Source organism: Augochlora pura, chromosome 8 (assembly GCF_028453695.1).
Source record: "Augochlora pura isolate Apur16 chromosome 8, APUR_v2.2.1, whole genome shotgun sequence".
NCBI classification, from domain to species: domain Eukaryota; kingdom Metazoa; phylum Arthropoda; class Insecta; order Hymenoptera; family Halictidae; genus Augochlora; species Augochlora pura.
In genome coordinates this window covers 2,484,099-2,506,091 of record NC_135779.1, presented here as the reverse complement: position 1 = coordinate 2,506,091, position 21,993 = coordinate 2,484,099, and the positions used below count along the sequence as shown (strand labels likewise).

Genomic DNA, 21,993 nt, shown 5'->3' with positions numbered 1-21,993 from the left:
TTGTTATTCCCGTCTATTGCCGCGATATTTTACTGTCGCTCGTCGAGCAAACGAATACCCACTTAGCACGATGCTGCGGCCAACGTTCGCGTCCGAGCGACTCTCCGGCGATTATTCGATCGAGAAAAATCTTTCATCCTCGTCGAAGACACCGCTGGAATAGCCATCGAGAAGCTCGACGCTTCGACACGGAGTTCAATGTCCGTGGGTTCGATCTTTATATGAAAGGGTTGAAACTCTTCCGTGATCGTTCCGAACCGGTTCGTGGACGCGGAGATAAAGTGTCCTCGGACGCAGAGGTTGGCCGCCTCCGGAGGCAAAAGGCGTCTCGAGTCGAGAAAGATGATTCGTGTGCGCGAGGCAGAAATCGTTAGTACCCAAGACAAAGAACCGGCTCTGAACACCCCGACTCTCCTTAAATTTCCTGATCAGCTAAGTCCGTTCGGTACGGTAACCCTAATCGACGAGTCTGTTCGTTTAGATGGAGCTTCAGGACGTCGTGGTTAGCGACTCGCGAGCCGGTAGTCTCGAGAGTCTCACCCACGCCGCAGAGAGACTTCATCCGCCTGCACATCCAGCTAAGCATCCGTTGCGCTCGCCCAGTTTAAGGTACAGTCACACGACAGCCTGATGTCCGAACGAGAGAAACTGACACGAGATATTTTCTTTCGTTTTTGTAGGCACTCGCCGGTCATGCCCGGGTCGCAGTCGCCGCGCCGTACGAGGAACGATCATCACGCTTACTATCGCCACGAGGGACCGGGGTTCAGCGACACGGTCAGCAACTTGGTCGAGATGCAACGGCACACCCATCACCCGCAGTCACATTACAACCATCGGCCCCGGAAGCGAGGTACAAGACAGAAATGATAGGCGTACGGGAACACGGTGCAATGATACAAGTTCTTTTACGAATAGGTCCGACCCGCGAATCTCTTTCCGACGGCGATCATCGGTCGCTGATCTGTCAAACGATTGCATTCATACAATTGGTTACATCTCTGAGCCATGATTCTATTTTTCAACATATTGCGGATGTTCGTGACTATCAATATCTTCGTACTAACGTGGGAGAATCAGAGTTAATAGATGAAACAAAGAGTAGTCGAAAGAATTCAGACAACAGTTTGTATTTATTTTCTGTTGAACGATTTCTAATTGGCTGTCCCATTCGAATGAGCAAATTAATGTTGCAATCAGATAAGGAGATTCGTAGGCTCGCGATTCGGTGGAATACGAATGCCGCTATAAATGGTGTTACTCGCAAGAGGCAGAGGCTCTGTGTCACTCGATGTAATACGTTTCTTCGTTTTGTTCTGTTATGCGCCTACAAAGACTATTACGACCACTGCGACTATTACGACGATGGTAATTTCTTTGGCAACTCCGTTTGAATTCCCTGTTCCGAAGCAATTTTCTTATTACTTGTACTTTAACTACGATCGTTTGGCTTTCACTCTTTCTCTCTCTCTCTCTCTCTCTCTCTCTCTCTTTCTCTCTATCACTATCTCTATCTCTATCTCTCTCTTTCTCCTATTATTTTGTTCATCACATTTCTCACATACACACATATATACAGTCACACGACCACACAAAATAGAGACTTGTTTGCTCCACACGTCACGCGCGCAACGTACACGGGCGAACAGGCGGACACGTACACAGGCAGGCACACGCACAGAGACAAACTGTACACGATGATGAAGACGAGGCCCGCAGTTAGTCGAACGACGCTTATTCTGTTTTTGTTTACGAATCTTTCTGATCTGTACGAAAGCCACCGTGCACGGGTTAGACAGTCACACACAGGCTTCCGACAGCGCACCAGCACACTCGGCACACCTACACGTAGGCGAATGCGTATCTATTTGTCTCTCTTTCTATCCCAGGACCCGTAGAATAGACGATCTAGCATAGCAAGGACACTGCAACCCTTTTAGAGAGTGCACGACCCCCTGCAACAACCGAGATCGTTCGGGCGGAAAAAAGAAAACCGTATGCGTCGCCAGCGAGATCCTTTTAGCAAAGTGGCATGTTGGCTCGTTGGTGCACCGATTGTCGGATCTCCCATCGGCGATTAGAAGCGTCCCAGCATGACGAAACCCATGATCGAAACCCTAAATGCACAGTAAACCCTGCACTCTTACCAGGACGGTCGACCCGACCGCTTGCCCAGAGACTCTAGGATCTTTTGGTACTTGGATCAATTAGGGTATATAGCTAGTTTACTAGATACCAACGACGTTCGACGCTCTTAGCTAGCGATTAATTGACCCCCTCTCCCCCCAACTTCCCGTCGAATGGCGCTCGGCATCCCGTTTCTTATCGCAGACATAGCGTCCACCCGTAGGACTACAGTTTAGGCTAGATACTATAGCCGCTAGAGGCTGAATAGGAACCGCACGAGGCGTCCAGTCGTGGACAAGTGATAACGGTGTGTTCTATCAGGTCCGTGGAGCGCGACGACGAGTCCCGTCAGGACACCAAGTCCCATTCGTCACATCGTGCACAGTCGACCGTACGGGACGACCAGTCTGGAGCAGCGATCGAGAAGTCCCAGCCCCGTGGGTGGCCGGCAGTCCGCCCTTCCACACCAGCATTATCATCGGCATCATCCCCATCAGCACAGCCACCCGGTGCTAGCGACCAGGAGAGAGCCGCGTCGCCGACTGCCACAGACGCCCAACAAGCCCTCGACCCTGCAGCTCAAGACGGCCAACATCAACTTCCCGAAGGTGAACGCGTCCCCCACACACGTGCCCATCCCGCCGGGCATGCATCCGCCACCGCCTGGCCACGTGCCGGGCATGCAGCCGACCCATTGTCCGCTCAGCTTCGAGCAGGCCGTCGCGATGGGACGCGGGGGCCGATTACTGCCCAGCCCTGTGCCCAACGGGTACAAGCCCCAGCCGCAGGCTAAGCAGAGGACACCCAGGTGAGCTACCGGTACTTGTACAGTGCTGGACATTAGAATAAGACGCTTCACAGGCTTTGTCGTCGTTTAGGTTCGAGCGTGGGAAACATTCACTTTGCACACTATAGGTATCGCATATCATTTCCAAAGCAAGTTTGCAGGTGAATTTTAAGCCGTGAACGTCCTTTGCACTTAAATAGAAAGAATTACGAAACAAGTCGAGCGTCTTATTCTTTCGTCTAGCACTATACTTTTCGCCCCTGTTCCTCGTTCCACCGTGTACAAACTTGTTGGTCCAGGTCGAGACACTCGGACAGCGACGATGACGACTGGTGCTAGCCAAAGTGGGACCCTGGACGGTGGTCCGGTGACGTGGACGCCCCCAGGCGTCTTTGGGTTTGCGCGTGAATCTTCCAGCGAGGGAGGCGCATGCATCGAGGATGATCATCCCGCGACCAGACGGGAGTTGGTGAAATACCGATCGACTGGCTTGGAAGAAAGCCCGGGAACTAGTTCGGTGTCGATCGCGAGCCGATCGACGGTCTAGCAAAGTTTCAGTTCCGCGGGGATCGGAAGGTGTACGCGATTCGATTCGGCGAGGAGAAGATCGACGGATAGAAGATTGAGTGTGGGCATAGGTGGGTTTCCGTACACCTGGAGGATGAACCAAGCAGTCGGAAGTTCGTCCGGAGACACAAGATAGAGAAAGAGGGAGAAGAGATGAGGAGAAAGGGGAGACCAGACGAATGACGCTAGAAGGTCGAGAGAAGGTTCTTCCCTGAGGTGAGAGGAGAGACCGACGTGGCCGAACCGAGAGCAACATCGGATGATCCGTTACAGGGGGACAACTGAGAGACAGAATATACACTCATATAATAATATATACGAATAACGCGCGAGAATATACGAATCGAATATACGCCCGCACACGTGAATACGTACGCGACGTAGAACCGAGTCCGGACATCGCGTCGAGGCAGCAACGATCGATCGAAGAGACAATGGTGCCGCGGGAACGACGATGATGTCCACGTCGGCGTCTCGGTATCAAGAAACGTCTCTCGAGCCGAAGAAGGGGACACCCACCTTAGACGTCGCGCGATGAAGTGCGTCGGAAACGACGAAGCGCGGGACGCTCCGTATATATATACATATTATATATACATAACTTTCCCTATTTTCACTGCGATAATCTTTCTTTCGTCTCGAACTTCGAAGCTTCCTCCGCTGTGTGCTTTTTAATCGACGGACCGAGCCGAGGAGGATCCACTTTTTATACGATTATACGGTCGAGCGTCCGCTTCGGATCTCTCTACACGCGGACCTGCCGATTTATCACGGCCGCGGCCGTGCCGAACTCTGCTCGTTGCGAGAACCCGCGACGCCGGGACGCCCGGAGAAACACAAGTGTTCTCGTGATTCCTTTGCATGCCGTTCCTCGAGGAGAGACGCGCGACGAGCGATCAGATGACAATGGACTGGCCAAGAGCGGCGCGGCCTCCTCGACGAACGGCAAAGGGAACGTTCGCGCCAGAGAGCTCGTCGTTCGCCTCTCTTCGTGGCTAGAGTCGAAACAGACGAGAGAGATACGCATACTCTCTGCCCCGAGGGTTCTCGCGACGGTGTACCGATGTTTCTTTTCTCTTGTTTCGCGACAGAAAACAAGACGCCCGAATCGCTGTGGTAGCAGGACGATCGCTAGGATCGGGGGTAGGCTAGAGAGAACTGGTACTCGAAGCCGTTGAACGATACATCGAACTAAATACGTAGGAATTTTTACTGAAGTCGTATCTCTTGTATCGTAAGAAGTACTCGTTATTCCGCCGCTGCTTTCTCGTGGAAAGAGGAGAAAAGAAAGAGGCGCGCACACCGACACCAAGACACCGGACCGACGAGAAAGGAGGTGGCGAGAACGTGCGACCGTCGGTATGGGGCACGTTCATGGGGTGTTTCGATCACGGTGGACACGGACGATGCGGGTAACAAAGTGCGCGACGAGATTAGATCTCTGGTACGGCGTGGAGGGCCGATTGATCGCGTCCTCGAGAATAAAAAAAGTGTCTTCTCGAGAGGGGAACGTGCTTATTCGGGAAGGGGGGACGAATAAAGTATACATTTCACGAGCACTTGTAAATTACCTCATAACTTTCGATTAAATACGAGAGAGAGTGAAAAAAAAATGGAAACGTTTTTGCCATCGCTGCTAATTACCGTTTAAAACTGTCACAACCTGCGAAGAGAAAGGAAATAACGAATTCCCATCTAACTATTATTACCGCCGCTAACGTATGTCAGGGAGGAAACGTAAATCTACGGCTACTACTAATTAAAATTACTTAAATACTACCACTTACTTACCACTATTACTATTACTAAACTACAAAATTTACTACCACTACTTACTACCGCCATCGATACTTCTGCTACACTAAACTATTAATACTATCCACCACTGCAACTAACTAATACCATTGTTATTAGCTATTACTACCATTCTCACCGGATACAATAACAACAAGAACAACATCTACAACAAACACCATCCACTCAACCACCCAACGACAACTCTACTATCGCTGCTGCTGCTACTGTTACTATTACTACTATTACTACTACTACCAATACTATTACTACTACTACTACTACTACTACTACAACTACTACTACTACTACTACTACTACTACTACTACTGCTACTACTACTACTACTACTACTACTACTACTACTACTACTCCTACTACTACTACTACTACTACTACTACTACTACCAATACTACTACTACTGCTACTACTATTACTATTACTACTACTACTACTACTACTACTACCACTACTATTACTACTACTACTATTACTACTACTAATACTACTACTACTACTGCTACTACTACTATTACTACTACTACTATCACTACTACGACAACCCCCTGGCAAAAAGTTTCCGACCGTATATACTTATACAAAATTTACAAAGAATATTCGCGTTTTAGAGTTATAAAATCTTCTTTTATGCAGGTAAGACGAATGGAGAATGTAGGTGGGATCTAAATAAAGTAAATAAACACAAAGAAACCGCAATTTTTCATTTATTATCAAAAAGAAACCGGAGAGATAGAAAACAAAATGTTATGCGGAGAAAAGTTTCCGATCAGAACGAACGTTGGAAAAAAGTTTGCGATCATGATTCGAATAACTAGCACTATGAGTGTCTCTGGCGGAAGAAGGGAACGTAAATACAACTCGTGTCTGAGAAAATGTACAGAAACGCTTTCACCGCTGATTCGTCGGAAATACAAAAGGTTTCAGTCAGTGGGTAAGTAAGACGGGCGAGTGCAATGTGTCGTTCAATAAGTTGTATTCAAACGATTTATAGTTAAGAGAAATCGAACTTCTCGAGCGAGGTAATAGTCGAAGAAATGTTGCAGAAATTATAGGCTGTAGTCAGAGTACAATAAGCGATATAAAAACGAAGTATAATGAAACAGGCAGTGTATCTAACCGTAAGAAAAGCGGTCGTCTTCTTGCAGCGAGTAGAAGGGACGTTAGAAAATTGTGCGTATTTGTGAAAAAATATGTGGCGGGCAATATCGAAGAAAATAAATGTACAGTGGACCTCGAGAGTCGCGGAAATTTTGAAAACTTAGTATGGTCAATGGCTCAACGCATTAAATGTGGACACATTTTACGGGCACACGTGGTAATGTAACAAAATATTAATAACTCAATGATCGGAAACTCTTTTCCACACAATATTTTGTTTTCTTTGTGGTTTCTTTTTGATAGTGAATGAAAAATTGCGTTGTTTTTTTTTTTACTTTATTTGGATTACACCTACGTTCTCAATGCGTTTTTAAGATGATAAAATGCAAATACTTTTTGTCAATTTGGTGTAAGGGTGTGTAATCGGAAACTTTTCACCAGTGGTTGTACTACTACTACTACAACTACTACTGCTACTACTACTACTACTACTACTACCACTACTACCACTACTACTACTACTACTACTACTACTACTACTACTACTACTACTACTGCTACTACTATTACTTCTACAACAACTACTACTACTACTGCTACTACTATTACTACTACTACTACTACTGCTACTGCTAATACTACTACTACTACTACTACTATTACTAATACTACTACTACCACTACTACTACTACTATTACTGCTACTTCTACTACTACTACTACAACAACTACTACTACTATTACTATTACTACTACTATTACTACTACTACTACCACTACTACTACTGCTACTACTACTACTAAATTACAACTACTATTACTACGATTACTGTTACTAATAGTATTATTATTACTACTTTTACTAACGCTACGATTACCGAAACGTTTTATTAATGATTACAATACCATTGCTACTACTGTTGTTACTACCACTGTAATTGTACGATTATTAAAGTGAAGAGGGAGAGAAAAGAAACGGTAAGGCATCGATCAATCGATACACACGTAAACTGTACATGTACATGCTACACGCAGAAAATAGAGGACACGTACGCGGTGACACAAGCTATAGATATACACGCGCGGGTCGACGGACTTCGCATTCGCTTCAACAATAGCAACTCTTATTGTACGTATACTTATACGATTCTGTATGTATAACATCGTATGGATATACGTACGCGCTGTTGGTAATACACACACGTACAAGCGTGCACATGTAAACATACACACACGTACACGCATATACAATACACCGAACTTATGTATAAAAAGGACACAGACACACACACACAAAATAATGTCAAGAGAAACACATCGACGGCTGATTAAGCGCGCGCGCGCGCGCGTCTGCGTAGCCGAATCGGAGTTCTATAATTATAGCGAGAAACCGTAAGAATTTCGTGGGGCGAAAAGAAGCCGAAACAAAAAACACTTGTAACATACTGCCAATCGTACGGAGGTGTTTCAAGCGGAAACACACGCGACATACATAAATGTATATAAAAGAAGAGGATGGGAGGAGGAGGAGGATAGAGAAAACTGGAAAAGCGAAGAAAAATAGAGAGAAGCGACGTATAGGGTGAAAAGCAAGAAAGTCGTGCGTCTTTTTTTTTCCGCGAGCGCGTATATACATACACACACATGAAACGGGAATGCGTCTACGCGTAGGTGGATGCGCGCGTGATCGGTAATAAATGTGCGCGCGTGCGAATGAGATTCCCGGTTGAGAGAACGGTGTGTGCCTGTGTGCGAGAGAGCTGTTCGAATGCGTGTGCGTTTCGGTGTGAAGGTTCGACGATGATCTCGGAGAGGTAATTAATCGTTTCACGCTTATCTGTCGTGTCGTGTGACGTCCGCGTGATCTCGACTGATCGCGAATCCGAGGAACGGCGAGCGTCGATTACCGATTAATTAAGGAGGGGCGTTGAGTTAGGCGAGTGGATCGAGTACGCGTTCGTTGCCGATAATATCAGTGGAACGCTCGTTCACGATTCGAGTTTATCGACGATCGAAAAACGCGGCTCTCGCGAGCAGGTTTCCCGTCGGATCGAGACGACAGCTGAGCGAACGAGGAGGACGACCGTGGCGCGGTTGTTCTCCCTTAAGTGCTTTATAAACCTTCGTGTTTGGTACCGTCGCGTTTGTACACGTCGCAGCAATGAGGATTCTTAAATGTAAAAGAAAAAACGATCGACTAGCACGCGGAGGTATCTGTCGACCGAGGGCCGAACACGTACGGTTTTTCCATTCGTTCGCGCGAGTACTCTCGCCGTCCGGCGACCGGAAATCGTAAAACTCTCTACTTTCTCTGTTCATTGAACGCGGCGCGTTGTCGATTGTCCATCGCGTTTACCGCGATTCGAGCTGATGATCTCCCACGATCTTTCCATCCTAAACCGAAAATTCTTTTCGCGTCGTATACTCGAGCAACGAATGGCAACGCGTGCGTCCAAACTGATGTTATCCGTTAGCAGTGAGCTTAACCCGCGAGTGCTTGATCGGTCATCGATCTCGCGAGGTCGCGCGTGGTTGGAATCTCGTCCGTGGCGAACGCGAGGATGTCGGGGATTGTAGGCGCGAATGTGGATACGGGATATTATTAAAACAAAAACATGTTTTTCTGTGATAAATCCAAAGAATCTAGTCGGATCGGCCTGACCGTCGCGTCGATAGACAATTTTCTAGCCTCGGGGGGTAGGGGAGGGGGCGCCTGCGACGATGGCGAGTGTGTGCGTCCAGGGGAGAGGAAGTGCGAGCAAACGAGATCTGTGTCGTTGAGCGAATGATCGAGCGGCTGGCTGACGGAAGAGAATGTTTAACGCCGACGCGGGTGGGGGCGAGCGTTGTTCGCGTCGGCGAGAAAGGGCGTTCCATGGTCGCGCGCGGTCGCGTAACTTTTGTGCACGTGTGAGAGCGACGGGTGTCTGGTGGATCTTGAGAAAACTTACGAAACTCTTTAGCGTCGTAACAAGCAAGCATATGACCAAGTTCTTTACGATGACTCTAGCGGTAAACCAAATAGTTCTTATCGAAAAAGAGGGAGGAATAAAAAGGATCTTTAGCTATAATCGAGGAATATACGTATAAATGTAATTATAAATCTAGAGGTAAACTATACATAAACGACCGCAGCAATGCAAACACACACACACACACATATATACACATATACACACGCTCGAACGCGGTCGATCGACGTAGGAGGCGCGAGGAGATTTCGAGGTGTACTTGAATTAAATGGGAGCGGAATCCGATCGCGATGACGCGTCCGACACCTTTTGCGGCGTGGACGAAATAGGTTTCTCCGAACGATCCGACTTCTCGGATCCGACGACGGCCGAGGATCTGAACGCGGAGCCTGCCGAGTGGACGCCGGGACCGGAAGTCATCGTGTTCAGCGAGGTCGAGGAACCTTCGGGTTCGTCGCGCGAAACCTCGCGATTCTCTCTGCGGTGTTCTCGGGACGGTAACCGAAACGAGAAAGAGAGACTCGAACAGGGTTCGACGACGAAGAGGACAAGGAGGACCGCGGCCATCTTGGCAAACAGGAGACCGACCGAATGCTTCGCACGAGCTCGCCGTTCGTAGAACGTATAACGGACGTTGACCGCGAGTGTGTGTGCTCTCGCGACGCGCGGATTCGAGGCTCGACCAGTCCTCGGATCGAGACAGAACTTCGCCGTGGAATCATTTTAGAATCGAATCCATCTACGATTTCATTACTTGCATTTATTTGTAATAATTAGGTGGTGGAGGAGGAGGGAGAGAGGAGGACCGAAGCGGATATAGGGTTGAACACACACGAGGTTACCATAAACGAAGTAACACACTACGATTAAGAGTTTTTCTACTTATCAATACATATATATAGATATAAATATATACATAATACATATAAATATATAAATAATACACATATACATATAAATATGTACACGTAACAGATCCACCGGTATATGCATCAGTTATTTATGTATTTATGCATATTTGTATATATATATATATACATATATATATGGGTACGTGTGTGTATATGTATAAATATATAAGATAGACGCTGGGCACGAACGAATTCACGTGGAAACCGTAACGATTCACTCCGGGATTCGCCCTATCGATAATAAGCGATTCGCATGCGTGAAGACGACACGAAAGCTGGGTAGACAAGGGTCGATGGAGGTGGAGGAGGAGTCGTAAGGGGAACGGAGTTGAGATAATTATGAGAAATAAACTTCGTCACTAGATCTCTCGGCTCGTCGACGAGCCGGAGCTCCGTAGAGTTTCATACTTTTGCAAATAATCGAAATCTCGTCGATACACTATTACATCGATCTCTCTCTCTCTACACAGATGAATTATAGTATCGATGAGGCTGGAAGGGGGAGAACGTGGATCGCGGCCCGAAGTTAACAATCCTTTTCCCATTCGGTTGGACGCCGGTCGAACGATCCGGGTTCAGTTGATCGACGATCATCGAATCGAGTCGAGAGCACACGGGGTTCGTCGCCCAGCGAGGAGGAGGGATTATGTATTGTTCGCCGTCCGATCGACGGCTCGGCTCGGTTCGACGTCGGACGCTGTACAGAACGGGGGCAAATCGAGATCGAGACCGAAGTCGCGCGACGGAAGGCCGGACGAGGAGGAAATCTTAACGCGCGACGAGTCGGTCAAATAGTAACAAGAGTTGCCTTAATATTACGAACGCGAAACGAAAGATACGCGGACGAACGACGAAGAGAAAGAGGAACGAACGAAGGAAAGAGAGGCTGGCCTGGAACGCGGCATCTTCGTGTCTCGATCTCCTAGCGAATACGAGGGTCTTGTTTTCAATTTGTCTCTGAACCTCGTACATTTCAACGTCGAGCGAAGCGATCGCCGGTGTAAATCCGCTTTCCAGGCCGCGGTGGGCCGGAAGTCGTGTTTTCCTTTTCCTCCGTTGATCGATCGGGACGTTGAAAACAGGATCGAGGAGACAGATCGATGGTAACCGATCGCGCGAACAGTCCCCGTGCGGTTCCACGTTCTCCGCGCGGGAAGGAAAGCGCGCGACGCTCGCTTCGAGACAACGTTCGACCACGAAATTACAGTCAACACGCGGTGCTCCGATGCATGCGGGACGACGAGCGGACGGTTCGCTGCTTCGTAACAGAGAGCAAACCGTAGGCGGAAACGGAAATGCCGAAACCTCGAGGGGCGAACCGCGGACGGTTGGGCGGATCTACAATTTTCTAGACAGATTTCACGGAGTCGACTAGGGTTTAATTTTTCGTAGGAATAGTTCCTAGAGTCGAATAGCACATCCCGGAGTCGTGTTCGAATCTCTCGAAGTTTACACTTTACGATCTTTCCGTGCTACGAACCCGGCGATCCGCGGTTCGCCCGGTGTTCGTGGATACCAGTCCGCGGGATCGAGGATCAATCCTTGCCGGCGAACGTGTCAGGTTGCGTGGCGGTGTTTGAACGAACCGAGCGGGAACGGGGACAATGTGTGCGTGCGAGTGCGAATGGGCCAGCGATAGCGGGACGATGCGAGTAAAGGGGCGACACGGGGGTGGGAGGAAGAGAGAGAGAGCGAGATATATGGAATTCCGTAGACTCGTTTAATAGTCGCGCGTACCATTGTTATATACGTTGTGTAAAGGAGGAGAGAAAACAAGTGGAAAAATCCCATTGAAAGCTTTAACTTTGACTAAACTAACTTTAAAAGAAAAGGGTATAATAGGGATGTGTAACGCAAGCGTGTGCTGCTGCCAGTTGCGTGAATGGCGGACGATTGGCGGTCGACGATGCGCGACGCTGTTACCGGATAATGCCCGTCGAAATTCACACGAAATCCGATCGACAACGCGCACACAAATGGCGCGAACGATCATAGTTGAATCCACTACCTCCGAATGCGCCGGCCGATTCGGTTCCCAATCGCGTTAATTATCGTCGTCCCGGGTACAATGGTAACCGGTTCGCGCAATGTCCCGGCAATCTTCGCGTTATTGTACACTTACTGTATATTACTTATACATATATACATAAATATATACATATATACATATACATAGACGTATGCATACGTGAAAATGCAGAAGGAACACTTGTTTTTCTCGGGGCGATACGGACTGAGAGAGAGAGAGAGAGAGAAAGCGGAAGAGAGAGAGAGAGAGAGAGAGAGAGAGAGAACGGGAAAAAGAGCAGATCCAGAGCGCAGATTCTACCTTTATATGTATTATTACACCTGTCCGCGCCACGTCGAGAACGCGAACGACAGGAGTAACGTGCGATAACACGATTAACCTGATAACCAAACGGTAGCGATCTTTCCGATTACTCGGCGCCACGTGCCCAGAGTGTGTTCTTTTCGCGTTTACTTGTTTCCGAAGCCGATGGTCTTAGCATCGTTTCCCGCCTTTTCCTAGTCACATGACCGTGTACTCAATGTGAACGATTCAATTGATCTCTGGGCACGCCACGCGCGAAACGCGGGATCCCTGGATCCCTCGGCTTCCATCATCGGTATTGACACTCGCGAGGCTGACGCTTCTCACGATTTCGTATCGTGCCGATCTCCTTTCACATATTTCGCAACTATTTCTTCGAGAGCAAGACCAATCCTCTATCGAACCTAGCACGACACGCCGATCGTTTCAATTGGCTGTTGGTAGATCCCGTTTGAACAGGAAGTTCGCTGCCGAGCGTTAACACTAATGATCCGGGGATTCGCGACCGGTTCGAAGTTATGTCAAGTTAAACGGCGAACAGATGCGTGGTGTGCGCGAACGATGTCTGTGAAGCGTGTAGCAAGCGTTGCCGAAGCAGATGCGCGAGAAACCGGCCCCAGGAATCGGCGAATCGGGAATCTCTCTTCAAAGGGCGAAAGGGGTTCGCGGGCTTGCCGTGTCGCGGACGTTCGATTGTATTGTATCTGTTTTCCCGTGCTTGGCGGACAGGATCGCCGCATCTGCCAGCAAAACGGGGCCCTCGTACGCCGCGAGAAGGGATGCGAATAACGAAAATGATAAGAAAACCCGTAAACGATAAAACTCTCGATTATTCTTTGAATTTACGAAATAAAAAAAAAATAACGACCGGTTCGGTGTCGAGCGTGAATGTACGAGCGAAAGCGAGATGCGAGCGAGAACGAATTATAGAGCGAATTATAGAACGAAAGAACACGATCGTAAACATGATGCATCATTACTTATGTATTATGCAGTAAAATGAGAGAGATGATACCTACCTTATATATATATATATAAATATATATATATAAATATTATATATACATATATGCGTGTATAGCATGTATGTACATATACATATATACATAGCTAGTTCAATTTGCAAATTAGTGTGTATCGTCGCTTCGAAATGCCCAGTCATTACTCGCCAGAATCCAAAAACCCAACAACCGATTTCAAGTTCATTCTTTTTTTAAGGAAAAAACCAATAAAATAATGTGTTAAAATAATCGGAGTTCTATGTTTGTGAGGAAACATACTGTCCACCCTGTAGCCACAGATTTTTTATTTTTTAACTAGATAAATTAATATTACAATAGATGCGAGAATTCCATGCAGTCGTATAACATTTGAAAATCGAGTGTATGCCTGACAAGTAGCGCCGCTCGTGGTCATTTTTTGAAACAAGATTCAGAGGTCTGTACAGCGCTAAAGCACGTAGCGGCAAAATGCTCAAACCGTTCGACAAATTACTGACTATAACTACTTTCCTCGGGGCCACTAAATGGCGCCACTGTGCATTTCCATATGACCATTTGCTGTGACGGTAATCTAACGACCAGTTTGAGCGTTTTACCGCTACACATTTTAGAGGTGTACGTACCTCTGAATTCTAGTTCACAATTTTACCACTAGTGGCGCCACTTGTCACAAAAGGCGCTCTTATCCAAATTATACAGCTCGCACAATTGTATCACTTTCTTATTACCATTGCATATTTTTATTTGATTATTAACTACGATGATGAGTTATAGATCGATAGCTATTAAGGGATAGCATGTCACCCACAAATATGCAACTTCAATTATTTTATAAGCGTTTAAAGTATGAATACAACGAAACCATTTTAAAAATAGAACAGTTTGATACAGTTTCTATCAATTGGCTTGGCGTTTCTACGAAATAGGAGCGCTGTTTTGGTTAAGTTCGTCTCTCTCTATTGACGTTTGGTCTTTCTTAGTCGTCCTATTCTACTACGTTGTGGACATAAACATAAGGCCATCTATCGTGTGTTCCACATGGTCTCAAGTATCCAGAATTTTGGAGCAGTGACTAGCCGGCTCTCAATATTTAGAGGTATTTATCAAAAATTACGCATTAACAACTTTCTCTCGATACAATTTTATGAAGTCTCTTTTCTAGAGAACGATTGTCAATATATTTTTCATTAATCTGATCAAATCCATCACTATATACGAAAACTATTACAGTGATTATAGGTTATGTTGATACACAGTCTAACCAAGCTGTTTATTATTATTCTGATTTACAGCATTTCTCTCAGCCAATAGACGTTACGCTACGATGTCTGAGACTTTGAACAAAGTGCCTGATGTGGATATCGAAGGTCACGGAAGATTCAAGTATATTTTAATTAATGTGCAAGATGAAAACACTAAAGCAACAAAACCTATCGTCAGGGGTTATGCCAAGTGTCCCTACCATGGTGAGTTGATTTGTAATGCTCTTCTTAATACTGTATATATGTTTAATATAACCTGCTCATCTAGTCAACGGATGTTCCTTAAAGGAACATATATATATTATATAATATATATTATATAGCCGATAAGGAACGTACGTTCCTTAAAAATGGTTAGAAACTGAATTGCTCATAGTAGCTATATTATACCTATTATCTATTTATTTTTTAATTCAAGCATTTTGCTTTAATTATGGTATCTAGCTTGATTGAAATACGTCAATTTAAATGGCATCTGGGAGAAATAAAAAGTTCTGCGTTGTGACAAAACTGGAAATGGGTGAACATTTACTTAAAGAAAACTTAATAATTCTTCTACATATTTCCAGACATATTATTATCTCACAACTATAGTAAACTATTATTAATTTAAAATTTACAACACATAATTTCTTACCTGTACTTTCATCACGCATTTTAATCGGGGATGAAAATGTAACCTGTTCCAATAATCAAGCCCATAGTACATATCATAAAATTCCCGTTTAATAGTAAATCATTCACAAGCTGTTCACAACATTAGGCGTGCGTTCCACGCATACTGTTACACGTTCGTATGCAGGTAGCTTACTATTATCGATAACAAAGACACGGTCTGTACATCTCTTGCATGTACTAGATTCTTCTCTCGGTCCATCGAAAAGGTACTATCCTACAAGGTACAGTGACTTTAGAGGATGCTTAGCTTAGTTACACAGAACATTCACGTCGAGACAAATAAAAACCTAGAAATTACATGACGATCGCCAGCTAAAAAAATAGATCTCAGATGTATATATATATATAATATGTATATATCATTTTTCGTGTGTACAATTGACTCCCGAGGTGGGTTTGGTGCGCGTGTGCGTGTCCGTGTGTGCGCGCGTGTTTGTGTGCGAGTCAGGATGAGTAGATTCCACAGGGTGTGATCCAGAATCACTTCACCGTGAGTTGGAGAACAATCGGAAGGGCAGTATAACTTTCACCGTAGGAACGTCGTGAGTAGGAACCGCACGGGAGTCTCGCAACGATTTACTCAGTTTCATTGGCAAAGTGGTAACACAGTGGTCTGTTAGATTGATATCCGTCGACGTTATACCATAGGTCTCGCAAAGCATGAACTGTCAGTGAATTTCCCATTTCAGACAAAGAGCTCTCAGACAAGGATGACAAGCTGTCCCATTTCAGACAAGGATCTCGTATCGAAACCATCGACGAAAACGTATTCGCAGGATACGCGAGACTTCCTCGCGAAGTTCATCTCGATGTTTTGCCACTTGCGTTTATCATGTCATAAAATTAGGCTCGTGCATTACTAAGAAGCCCTCCTGAAGCAGCACCAAGCCCTGTGTATGTCGAATCCCAGCTTGCAGTTCCTGTGGTTCGTGGTCTTCACGTTTTTCGAGTCGCTGTTGCTCCTCGACGACGACCTCGTTGCTTCGGCGGTTTGCACCTGCCCTCAGGTGCTGTCGCCCTCCTCGCAGCGCTCTATCAGATCCACGTCGATGTCCCTCAGCTCTTTCGCCTTCTCCTTGATCGGCTCCAGTTTGCTGCCTTTGTACCGGTGCCCGTTGTCCTCCGATCTGTCGAGATTCTCCGATGCATCGTCGCTCGGCTTCGCCAAGAGTTTAGCCGGCTCGCCGATCGGCGACGGAAATCCGACCAGGTCGGGGTCCGTATTCGTGTGCATCAACGTGAACGGCAGCTTCAGGGACACCTCGCCACCCATCGCCGAGATCAGCAATTTCACCTGCGGAGAAGCGAATTAGTCGAGTCTAGAATTTGCATTGATCTGAACCGCGATGAAATCGAGTCGAGGATTTAACACTTTTGGTCGAGGTTAACAGCTAGAAAAGAGATTCGAAGTAGAGATAGTCGTCGCAGCTAATGTTTAGTATAGTTGTCGAGATAGAAATAGACCCGACTGCGTTACATTCACCTCTTCGTGACCCAGCTACTCGTGGTAAATGAAATTTTTAAATCTTTTATATGACTTCAATGAAACGAATTATATAAAATATGAAACGAACTTTTTGAACAACCAAATCATTTGTTTTTAAACGAATTGTGTATTAGGTTGTTCGGGGTGTTCGTTCCATGTGTCAGAGTCTATCTCATCGAGTTCCTATAAAACATTCAATTTAATACATAGAGACAGAAATTGCATAAAAATCTGCTTCTCTTAATAATTGTAACAGGGAGCTTAAATTCTTTCGATGCTCTCTCTGTTCCGCATTTCATTCGTTTTGATCATAAATGCGCAAAATCTACAATCTACTTGCAAGCAATAAAATAGATGGGAAGGGTAAAGACAAACGGAGAACGAGATCTGATCAAAGTCCGTTTCCCTTTCGGAAGTCTGTGCAAAAAATCCCGTTGCCAGTACGCTGCGCTGGTTACGCAACAATGCAATTTCGTTTCAGCAGTCGCCAGCATCAGACAAGCGTTTGGCAGCGAGTATCTGGCATGTGAACACGGTTTTTGTACGCTGTTTCGACTCGTTGAACCGAGTTTTAGTTACTTCCTAAGTAACGGGGCAATAAAGAGTATTGTTGGGCAAAAATTAGTTAAGCGAAACCTCGTTTCGCGTACAGAGACGATCTTTTATGTACAGGGAGGGCCACGAATCAATCTCCACGATATTTCGTGGTTAAAATTACCTTTGATCCGAAAAATTTTGTTAAACCATATGAAGGAACTAAAAATTCATGGGGACTAATTTGCGCATCGCCCTTATACTTATAACCCGATCTACGAGCCACGAAGTTCGTTCCTCAATCGGGTAGAAATGAACAGGGCGAACTTCGTGGCTGGCTATAAAAGAAGATTCGGCTCGATTCAGCAAGTAGTCCGTGACAGGAGAATTCCGGAGTTTCCACGAGAATAGGCGACAATCGTAAAATTCTAAAGTGGCCCGGTTCGAAAATAGCGATGACTCGAAGGTCCCTTTTTAGTTTCATACTTCTCCCCCCTGAGCGAAATTCGTCGCGGAACGGCGCAAGTATTATTACCTTCACGTAGTACGACACGTAAATCGCGAAAACGTTCCTGTCGTCTGGCGAGGTTCCAGGGCAGACGACCGTGGAGGCTAAATTGGCTCCCGCCTTGGTGTAGCTGTCCTCCAACGCGATCCAATTCTTGGTGGAGCCCTTCATCGGTCTGAGGGTGTAACTCCTTCTCATGGAGCTGCCGGACGCGATGGGGCAGCCCTCCTGCGACGACAGACGGGCAACCACGTTCTTGAACTTCCCGTTGCTGAACATGCACACGTCCACGTGTTGCACGATGAAGATCTGCGCGAGGTGAAAGGTTAAAGCGAAGCGTGATTAATCCTAGGTCCCGCGAAACAGCGAGTCGCGTTCGCCGAGTTTTCTCCGACGAAAATGATCGTTTCCCCCACCCACGCGTCGCTATGTTTGCCGAACCGTCGGAACAAAGTTAACAGGTATCGAGCTCTTTTCCAAACAAATACTCGCCAATGATCCCCAATGAACTGTGCCACATAACAGAGTTAAGCAGAGAAAAGCAGAGTTTTATCAGAGAAGGTGGAGCAGTACAATAATTTTTTCGAATGACGCGTGTCAGATCTCCATGTCGATACAGTCCAATTTATAAGTATTGGTATGATAAAGAAATTTCTTTGCTCTGTCGTATTCGGAGATAGATCCGAACCCGGGGACAAATTCTGTGAACGCGTAAAATCCATGGTCTACTTATCAGCCGCAGAGAGACACGGGACCAAGCTACCCGGCGTGTTTCTCCGGAGCACTTCCCCGGCTATCTTTTCTCTACTCTCTCGATCTCGCATCTTAACGACGGTTTCGCAAACTGGTCCGTGTCTCCACGTGGGCCGCGCATTTGCATTCGGCCCGCGGTTTTTCAGAACGCAAACGGTCTTTTCATTCAAATCGAGGCGATACGTTTCCGTGGCTGAGTATGTCGGCCGGCAATTAAGATTTTTGTCTGGCACACTTAGGGGAGATTTAAGGAAGACCTGGTCCTTCTGGAACTTCCGAAGGGTCTTTTGCGAGATACACGAGAAATGCAAATCCTCGCGGAAGAATGTTCTGCTGAATGTCGATGTTATTCGCGTCTTTTAAATCAAAATCAAATTAGGCTCTTCTATCGCGAATCCTTGGAGTAACAATACGCTAGTTATCGAAATTATTTAATTAGACAAAGCGATGCTTGGTGATTTAGAATTTACGATTCTTATTAAAATTATAGCAATTATTAGGTGAATAATATACACTGCAGTAACAAAAATGACAAATGGACTTAGGTTACTTTCAAGATAACTTAGACATGAAAGATAAACTCGCAATTGATTTTTTTCTATAAAGTGACTCACGAAAGTTTCTATAATATTCGCTAATCGAGAAAGATATTACCATCATCGAGTATCTACGGAGCGAACGATTGTAATTCGCGAAATAGTTATGGTTAAATAGCGGCGCGAATTCCGAGCTTATGGCAGGCAACGGATTGCGGCACAGATACATTCCCGGCGTTATTTCTTGCGTTAATGCAACGTCCACCGGTCAGAGTTCAACCATAATATTGCGGGCAACGATCCGAGGTGGTACGGTTTCGCAACAAGATTAGGCGAGGTGCGCGCACGCGTTTCCGTTGTCGGGCTTAGTTTCCTCTACGTTTACAAAATACTCCGTGTTTCTGTGCTCGCTTAATGCGGCCCATTATGCTATTTCGGCGCAAAGTTTCACGCTAATTGGCTTCTTCGCCGCGGAAAGTTCGCTTCCCCTTCGCTAAGCCGCGTTTCGACTGGAAAATCATCTCCGACTGCGATGTCGATCGGCGAATTCCGTGATCGTTTCGTAATTTATAGAAAATACATATACATTCCTCCGGAACTTTATTTCAAGAGCAAAGGAAATGTTTTTCATATTTATGGCAACCTTGGATACCTCGCGAAACGTTCGCGTTTTATCGACGGAAAGATTTAATAAATATCATCGGAAGGGTGAAATTACTTTCCGAACAATTTAATGCACTCTCAAAGGAAGCGGCGTCTGCAAAAGGAAACATTACTTCTCCATTTCATTAAGTTTCCGCGGAATAAAAGCACCGTCCACTTTATCCAATTACGAGCGTTACTTTCGCGAGCAAAGCCGCGGCACAGTGTCGAGATGAGAAGCCAAGATCCCGCGTGCTCGAAGGCGCAACGTAAATGTAATTATTCTTCGGCGTCGGAACGGTCGCCGTTCGGTGAATGCGTAAGAAGGCGACCAGATCGAAGCGACTATCTTTAATTAATTCTTCGACTGCCATCTCCGAGTTGCCGGCGAGTAACTCGGAGTTCGAAAGGGGATCGGCGGCCTGAATGGGAACAAGGGCGCGCCAGTGATAGTGGACCGTCGATGGTCAGGCGCAACAGGCGCTGCCATATCTCGACGGATCCCGGCGCTCTGTGCATACAGAAACGGTTCGAGCTGAACTTCGAAGAGGGTCTTAGCGTCGCTCCATTCAATGATCCGACAATCTTTTGCAAACTTCTTTCTCCGTTTTGCTTCTCCGCGCGTACTTTGTCGCGATTCCCGTCGACCGTGGATTCTACAAATCGATCGGTTTACAAGCGGATCGTTCTCCAAGGAACATAACTCCGGGAGGTTGCAATTAAACGAGTTACAACCACCGCCCGTATTCATGCGCCTGATTGCACTTTTTATTGTCCTCGCCGTCTCCGCGAAGCACGTCCTGTAATTCTTTAGAACGTGCAGAACCTCGTTATGTTACATTGTTGAACCTTAACGGTTCGACTACCGTCGTCGATTCACATCGTTTTGTAGGAATAACAGGACTCGAATTACTCGAACTTTGTACAAATTCTATTTGAAAGACAGAGTTTATATTCACGGGAGTCATCGGACAAGCAAATAATGACGCATGTCCAAGATCGAGACTCCGAAATGTGCCATTCCGTGCAAGCTCGTTTGCACTTGAAAATCGTGACGTAAATTTTACAAGCAGCGCTTGCGAATCGACGCGCTTCGATTTTATAAGCAACGTGGTAATGTCGCCGCTGTAAATACAGTTTTAGCCCCGATCACAGTGGTATAAGTCGGCGCACAGTCAGACGCTCGTTGGATCGCGCTTCGACTCTCATGGTGTGACGGCGCGGTTCTACGGCTCCGTCGACTCCATAAGCTTTCAGATTCCAGGATAACGGGCGCGGTTCGACTGGAGCACACGCGGCTCATGTTTATTTCATGACGCGCGTTCACGGGGAGTTCGAACGACGCCGCCCACGGTCGTCCTCCGCGTTTTCGTATCATCGCGTAACATTTCAGTCCACGGGGATGATTGTGGTCGCGATAACGGCCCGGGCCGGCCTGCACACTCGAGGAATCAACAGGGAAACCGGGCAAACAAGGTTTCTTGACGGCGAACGATTATTCTTCTCTCGTCCCCGAGAATCGCAAGATGAATTTCCTGGCTCGACCCGCAATCACGTCTTTCTAGCGCAAATTGAAATGGATTCGCCTCTGCCACGGGCCGCGACTTTCAATTATCGAGATATCTATTATATAAAAATAAGTCGAGTTTTCCTTCCTGACGCTATAACTCCAGAACGCACGAACCGATTTCCACGGTTTTACATTCGTTGGAAAGGTCTCGGGCTCCGTAAGGTTTATAGCAACCAAAATTCTGGAAAAATTTCAACAGAAAAGCAGGAAAACAGGGAAAATCATTTTTCACATATAGCGCCATCTCTGATACATAGCATGTACTACAAACCAATATGGTTTATAAAACAAAAAAGTAACTTTTCTTCATCTTTTAATCCCCAAACGAAATATTACAAAAAACGAAGCCATCTGGTGGCGAAACGAAGTTCGCCCGGTTTGCTAGTCGGCTATCGTTTTCAATAACGCTCTCC

At 46.3% G+C, this 21,993-nt stretch overlaps 3 protein-coding genes across 15 annotated transcripts in view; 2 read left to right on the top strand and 1 right to left on the bottom strand.

The window, feature by feature from the left end:
- The window catches only part of Cac (calcium voltage-gated channel subunit cacophony), a 119,234-nt gene extending 115,835 nt beyond the window's left edge, over positions 1 to 3,399 (top strand). For 9 of the 10 annotated variants that reach the window (XM_078189421.1, XM_078189418.1, XM_078189413.1 and 6 more), the window contains 5 exons: positions 482 to 609; positions 681 to 853; positions 1,336 to 1,368; positions 2,449 to 2,935; positions 3,214 to 3,399. In XM_078189421.1, coding sequence (XP_078045547.1) covers positions 482 to 609; positions 681 to 853; positions 1,336 to 1,368; positions 2,449 to 2,935; positions 3,214 to 3,253 — 861 coding nt within the window. In that variant the 3' untranslated portion in view covers positions 3,254 to 3,399. The remainder of the gene's footprint in view (positions 1 to 481; positions 610 to 680; positions 854 to 1,335; positions 1,369 to 2,448; positions 2,936 to 3,213) is intronic. The other variant, XM_078189415.1, reaches the window with a different exon arrangement.
- Positions 3,400 to 14,361: 10,962 nt separating this feature from the next.
- The window catches only part of LOC144474271 (sex-regulated protein janus-A), an 87,143-nt gene continuing 79,511 nt past the window's right edge, over positions 14,362 to 21,993 (top strand). The window contains exons 1-2 of the mRNA XM_078188970.1: positions 14,362 to 14,707; positions 14,904 to 15,077. Coding sequence (XP_078045096.1) covers positions 14,650 to 14,707; positions 14,904 to 15,077 — 232 coding nt within the window. The 5' untranslated portion in view covers positions 14,362 to 14,649. The remainder of the gene's footprint in view (positions 14,708 to 14,903; positions 15,078 to 21,993) is intronic.
- LOC144474270 (phosrestin-2) overlaps positions 16,420 to 21,993 on the bottom strand; it is a 63,685-nt gene continuing 58,111 nt past the window's right edge. For all 4 annotated transcript variants that reach the window (XM_078188965.1, XM_078188968.1, XM_078188969.1 and 1 more), the window contains 2 exons: positions 18,107 to 18,388; positions 16,420 to 16,845 (listed from right to left, as the gene is read on the bottom strand). In XM_078188965.1, coding sequence (XP_078045091.1) covers positions 16,555 to 16,845; positions 18,107 to 18,388 — 573 coding nt within the window. In that variant the 3' untranslated portion in view covers positions 16,420 to 16,554. The remainder of the gene's footprint in view (positions 16,846 to 18,106; positions 18,389 to 21,993) is intronic.